This window comes from Sinocyclocheilus rhinocerous, unplaced genomic scaffold (genome assembly GCF_001515625.1).
Source record: "Sinocyclocheilus rhinocerous isolate Xijiao unplaced genomic scaffold, SAMN03320098_v1.1 scaffold1874, whole genome shotgun sequence".
Lineage (NCBI taxonomy): Eukaryota > Metazoa > Chordata > Actinopteri > Cypriniformes > Cyprinidae > Sinocyclocheilus > Sinocyclocheilus rhinocerous.
The window spans coordinates 222,266-229,447 of record NW_015626862.1 but is presented as its reverse complement, the minus strand read 5'-3'; the positions used below and the strand labels follow the sequence as shown (position 1 = coordinate 229,447).

Genomic DNA, 7,182 nt, shown 5'->3' with positions numbered 1-7,182 from the left:
GAAAAAAAAAAAAAAAATTTCCCTGGGACAGGTTGTCTACCTTATCTAGGTACAAAGAAAGGTACATTTTCTGAACTTTTTTAATGAAAGTGTAAAGTGTAGCAAAGCCTGAAAAAAGTCTGATATACTATGACATCTGGTGCTTATCCTCATGGTATCCCAAAGACGGTCTGGGTAACACCGTTGGTTAAGCAGAAACTAGTCTGTCTAAATTTCCTCTGACAGTGGCAAACCAAACATGTTATTAGATGGAGAGAAAACTCCACTAGAGTGCATCAGGAGCCCGGATCAGTTTAGCACAGCCATGGACGGTGACACTGATCGATTTCAGTCTTATGGATGTATTTCTCCTCTCACTCGGAGGATGGATTCTTGTTACTGTAAATGGTGAAACACTTATCCCCACAGTCTGAACATACTGGTAGTCACAGCAGGAGCGTACAGTTAGAGACAATTTTCGGAGGAAGGCACTCTTTAAATTGGTCTGTGGGCACAACTATTTTCTACTCTAAACAACATCCCACAAACCCAACAGAAGGAACTGTAGAGAAATTCCACAGACAGGTTGAGAGACAATTTAAAAAAGTGAAGTCTGCTTCCTCTCAGTGTGAGTTTTTCTTTACAGGCCAAAAGAAGCTGGAATTGCAACAGGAATTCATTACTGAACTATAGTGTTCGGTTAAATGGGATACTTGTGTAAAAATCGTTCTCTGTTGCAGCGACAGATGTTTTTGAAGGTTTTGAAACTGTAAGTCGGTCATAAATATTGTTTGCTTTTGAACTTACTGCATGATTAATTAGCCGAACCAAGGGCATTCAAGGTCACGCTTTGGAAAATTAATTGCCGTGTATCGTGTTTGTTTCTCCCGAACAATTAACAGTGTGAAGCGACTGAGAACTTGGGGTTGTTTACCACAGGTAATCAGTCATCATTTAAAAGCTACCGTGAACCTACCTGCTGAATTATATATGAGGAAAGTAAGAAGTCAGACTGGGCATTCAAGCAATATGTCGGCTACTCCAGAAAATACCTTTACATGGGAAGTCAGCCTCTCTGGGTCTTTTGTACTTTTATTTTGAGATGTGCAGCAGTGGTGTTTATTTGTGGTACGCGTTTGGAGCGAGGCGCTTTGAACATGGGGGCTGCTCAGCGGGAGGCCACTGGCATTAACATTAGAGCAGCGCATTAGACAGGCCTCTCTCTGCAGTGAAGTAATTACAAAGCGGAGATGGGATTATTGTCACAGATACTTTGACGCAGGTAAACTGCCTCCCGATGATGCCATGAAAGTTTAGTAGTGGCCTCTTTAAGTCCCACTGAAGTGGCTCTGTTCTGATTGTTACATTATGAGTCCTGACAGGCTTGCCAAATATACAGCAATGGCGCTGACAGCTTCAAAACAGGGAAAATGTCCTTTCCCTTGTCACTTGGGGAAAAATAGTTCTCTTATTATAAATAGTTGTCTTATTTCTGTTTTTTTCATGTCACTTCCTGTCTGTACTTACAGAGACAAAGTTTTTAAATTCTAGTGATGTGATTATTATTTAGCAAATATTTTTATGCGTCTACATGTATCTAGAGAGTCCCTGAAAGTTTCAAAGGACTTTTGTAGCCATGAGCTGCATGCACCAGCAGAACTATAAATATGTCTAGTGTATTCAAATAAAATGACTTAAAAGGCGCAGTTGTCCAGTGCTGTTATATTTTGTTGTGGCCTAATTTCTAGGGAAGCTGTGAAAAGCAGCCTCTCTCTCTCTTTCGGTGCATCAAGGTGTAGAGGATTCACAAATACCCTGCTGTGGGTGTTTCACTGACAGGAACATGGTATAAAATAGAGATTCGACACTAATAAGCAGAACTGATTTGTTTTATTTCTGTTTCTTGACACAGTAACTAAATAATTTGACTACAGCAATAATAATAATAATAATATTAATAATAATTTCTTAAATATATTTTTCATATATATGTATTTTTTAAATATTATAATGTTATTGTTATAATTTATATTAGTTTATAAATTAATTTGACAGTTTTCAGAAAATTATTATTATTATTTCTATTTATGGTAGTTGCTTTGCAGTCTAAATAATTTATTTTAGTTAATAAATTAATTGCATAATTGTAAAGAAAATTAATATTATTTATGGTAGTTGCTTTGCAGTCTAAATGGTCTTCATTTTTTAATATATATTTTTCATATTTATTTTTTAATAGTACAATTTTATTGTTATAATTAATTTTAGTTAATAAATTAATTGCAAAATGTTAAAGAAAAGTATTATTATTATTATTATTATTATTAATCTCTGGTATACATGCTCAGACCACAGCTCAGACTCAACTTTGATTGTTCCTAACAGCAACAAGGCTTAGTCACTTTCTTTGTCAGAGCAGCCAATGAACAGAAGACAGTTGCCATAACAGCATGGGTAAACAAACAAATGTGGTACCATGGAATACTTCAAAATATTTACAGTGGAGTAACCCCTTTCAGTCACAGGCGGGATAATCTGGAACTATTTGCATAGCATAAATTGTTCTCAGCTGGAAGGTAGTTCTAACCCGTGGGTCAGTCCTCAGCAGCACAACTGTATTTAGATCACAAGACCTCTGCTCCTTCGCTGGCTAGAGAAACCCATTACAATGGAGTAACCCCTTTCAGTCACAGGCGGGATAATCTGGAACTATTTGCATAGCATAAATTGTTCTCAGATGGAAGGTAGTTCTCTCCCGTGGGTCAGTCCTCAGCAGCACAACTGTATTTAGATCACAAGACCTCTGCTCCTTCGCTGGCTAAAGAAACCCCTTGTCTAAAGCAGGAAAGAGCATTCTCTTCATTGAAAACCCTGAATTATGGTTGATCAACGAAGTTGAGATTTTGAGCAGCCTATAGTGTGAATTTGCGGTTGAACATTTTTTGATCTTGCCATCCTTACAATGCACAGTCATACTCTTTATTATTTGCATGTTTTTTTTGCATGCTGTCTGTGACCAGAACAGACTCTCTATTCATTTTTGGGTCACCGTCCACCAAAATCATTAGGGAAATATGAAGAAATTAAATGTACACTTTTAGCACATGCCTGAAAACCAAACCTAAAAAATCATGTACAGTCTAATGTGTATTAATAACAAAAGTTTAAAGGTTTAAAAACCCTGCGGAAAATCCAATTGCATGTGATTTCATAATGCCACTGCGCATTAAAGATAGAGACAATTTCTGATTAGGCTCAAAGGTAACATTCATGTTGATTAATAACCGAGACATGTTTCCCTAGCAACCGCTACGTGTATTGTCATTGGCCCCCGGGCTATACCCAAGTCAACCGAATACATCCTGTTATTAGCGACGACTGAGACATCCAACCACATTTCCAGTAATCGCCTCATTCTGAGTTGTATTTCCTATCAATCTATCAGAAGCCTCTAGGTCCCAAAACCTCTTTCGTCGAGGCCACTTCAGCAGATTAATGAAGGATTCAATATAGAAGCGTTTAGGTTATTAAATATCTTTTGTAGAGACTCTTCTAGACTAATTGCAGTGAAGTCATTTCAGTTTTGCAGATAATTTAATGCTGCATTCATGACAACATATCGACGTAAACATTCAACACACTGATGCCAGCGGAGTCACTTTTGCGTCTTGCTACTGGAATTACACACCAGCTAAAAATGCTGCCACACTTAACATCACAACACTCACTTGTCATAAAAACAAGACCTGCCACTCGGACCCCACCTTGGAGCTTTTGTTCCACCTGATTGAAATGAAATTTTGCACAATGACTAGCATTTCACATCTGACGTCAATGTGGCCCAAGAGATTGAAAAGAACAAAATGTGCTTTCCTTTTGTTCCTGCCTGAGAGTGAACTACCTATCTATCTATCTATCTATCTATCTATCTATATATCTATCTCTTGTCTGTCTGTCTATCTTATAATATCATTGTTCATTTAGAAAGACTTTGTATTGTCAGTGATTTCAAACTAGCAAACATATTTAACAGTCTTGTAGTTTCTAGAAACAAAAGAAAGCAGTTTCCCACTCACCATGCCATGGTTTAGCCACTGAGGTATGAAGTTGTCCAGGAGTCTTGGATATACCAAATCTCTGTCATACACGTAAAGGGTCCAGAACATAGTCACCACAAACTGCAAACCAAAAACAAAGAAGAAAACGATAATGAATCATCCGAAAAAATACAAAAATAAAAATAATAATCCGTCAGCAGTTTGACTTTACTTTATCAGCATATAGCATATTGTCAAATATAACTTTTAATTTTTATAGTAACTTTTAAAAGTAATTCCTTAATATTAAGTAGATGTGTAGAATATGTGTGGTATGTGATATGATTTTTAATTTTGTTTATATGTATTATAAATAAAATGTGTATATCCGCACCTGCGACTGAACAGTTTTCTGCTTTCAATGTTTTTTTTTTGTTTTTTTTAATAATGCTGTGGATTTCAACTAAAAACGGAAAGCTTTTTTATACGTTTTAGTCGTTCATTTACACAACAATGGTATTTTGGGGGTCTGAAAATGCAAACTTTTGAAAACAGGTTTTAAAGTGCACGTTTTTGAAAAAAAAAATACTGTTATCATCTCCATGTAAACTATCAAAACGCAAATTTGTGAAAACGGTGACATCATGCACACACATATTTCGTGTTCAGTCCATAGCTATGTGCGCAAGCAAATTTTTCTTTCTTTCTTTTTTTTACAAAGTCACATCACCACCTACTGGCCTGGCATGCATAATACAGCATTCGTGGATCCGTGTGAATGGGGATTGTTTTGACAATGTTGTCGTCTGTACGCAAAACTTTACCATTTTTAGTACATTGTTGTTGTGCAAACATACGCATAGTGTGGGATAAACAGTACAGCAAAATCTCTATACTGTTGAAGCACTTCTGCTGTCACATGGCCAATATTACCCAGTTCTTTTCCTGAACATACTTAAAGGACATGATTATTCCTCAGCTTTATGGCTACAAACCAACAATGCTAAAGCTCTTTCCCATGATTAACATTATATAATTCAGCACAGAACAAGCATTAGAATAGTAAATTATTCTTGTATGCTATCAGGTGCCAGCCATTTCAATCATGGACTTTCCAGAAATTAGCTAAAATGAGGAAACTGCAACTATTTTATCTTCAGAGAACTTCATAACTTTTTAAGACCTCTTACTCCCCGCAATGACTTTAAATTGAGCCCATTCCTCACCCCCAGATTCCCAGCAGGTCTTCCGGCAGACGGCCTAACTCCTGTTTCACGCCGGCGCATCTCGTTATGCCGAAAAGTCTAACTTGTCTAATATAATTTTTGATTCCCTCATCTACAGGACACAATCTCTGCACAAAACCATCACAAGCACTAAAACCAGCCATGAGCACAGCGAACCAACACACAGAGCTCATATTTTCATATCAGCATACCATAATTAATCCCTAAGAGCTGACTTCTTTTTTCTTGCTTTTATCCAACACTCACTTGGAGCTACAGATGCCTTCTGTAAAAAAAGGACAGTGATATGATGATGAAGACATCACACACGCTGTCAAAAAACAGGCAGGTTGGTGTGGGGCATGCAGGCCTTGTGAAAGAGCGTTTGAAGTCCCAGGCTCTCCGAGGAGGAATTTCTCTTCCCTTGCTGTAATCCTGAACTGCTCAAACGTATTTGCATTAATGGGCCTCATTTATGGGCGTGACAGATTTCTGTTTGGTTTGGGTGTCTCCAATTATTTTGCAGGATTCTTGTTTCCAGTAAGAGCTTGGATGATGGTCGCCGTACCCAAATAAATGGGCGGCACTATGAGGATAGGCCTTATGAAAGGGAACTGTTGTGCTTTTAAAGCATATTTCAAGTAACCGCTGGGCTTCATCTTGAAAGCACAAGTTAAATAAGTTCACTGCACCTGGACAGGTGGTTTATTTGGATTTGCCTGTTCCGCACACTCTCATCGGGCACTGTGGATATACCGCATAACAAACTTCAAACCTTCTCTATTATCCCGCCAAGCTATGGGAGACTACATCCCTAGGCCTGACATACTGTTTCCACATTATTTTAACATAAGAGCGAATGCGGCCATTTGTAACTTGAATGTGCAAGCCTTTCAGTGTCATCCGCTTCTAGTTATTTTAGCTGTAGAAAAACAGTCCTTTGTGTAGCTTGATATTGCAAACTGGTATTTGTTATATCATTTTAATGTATTATCATAATCATAAACACTGGTTTGTATCGCAAATAGTTTTAGCGTTTAGTCTTGCACATTCACAGAAAATAGCTTACTTCTGCGTTGCAAACTTACGTGGATAGACTAAGGTTGTTAAAGAAATAGTTCACCCAAAAATAGTTGTTGAAAATGTACTCACCCTCAGGCTATCCAAGATGTAGATGAGTTTGTTTCTTCATCTGAAAAAAAAAAAATTGCATTCCATCACTTGCTCACCAGTGGATCCTCTGCAGTGAATGGGTGCCGTCAGAATGAGAGACCAAACAGCTGATAAAAACATCACAATAATCCACAAGTAATCCACTCAACTCCAGCCCAGCAATTAATGTCTTGGGAAGTGAAAAGCTGCATGTTTGTAAGAAACAAATCCATCAAAACATTTTTTTTTTTAATTCAAACGGTTGCTCCCAACTAAAATCTGAATGCATATCCATAATATTGCTTTCTTCAGTGAAAATGTGGTCTTGCCTGAATCAGGATGGAAATGTGCACAGATCAGGCACCATTTACAAGTAAAAACAGTCCAAAACACTTCTAAACACTATATGTGACCCTGGACCACAAAACCAGTCTTAAGTCGCTGGGGTATATTTGTAGCAATTGCCAAAAATACATTGTATGGGTCAAAATTATAGATTTTTCTTTTATGCCAAAAATCATTAGGATATTAAGTAAAGATCATGTTCCATGAAGATATTTTGTAAATTTCCTACTGTAAATATATTAAAACTTAATTTTTGATTAGTAATATGCATCGCTAAGAACTTCATTTGGACAACTTTAAAGACGATTTTCTCAATATTTAGATTTTTTAGCACCCTCAGATTCCAGATTTTCAAAAAGTTGTATTTCAGCCAAATATTGTCCTATCCTAACAAACCATACATCAATGGAAAACTCATTTATCCAGCTTTCAGATGATGTATA

At 37.1% G+C, this 7,182-nt stretch overlaps 1 protein-coding gene across 1 annotated transcript in view; it reads right to left on the bottom strand.

The window, feature by feature from the left end:
- Positions 1–7,182, bottom strand: part of LOC107716484 (androgen-induced 1 (H. sapiens)) — a 40,189-nt gene that overhangs the window by 22,745 nt on the left and 10,262 nt on the right. The window contains exon 3 of the mRNA XM_016522961.1: positions 4,056–4,157. Within this exon, the coding sequence (XP_016378447.1) occupies positions 4,056–4,157 (102 nt within the window). The remainder of the gene's footprint in view (positions 1–4,055; positions 4,158–7,182) is intronic.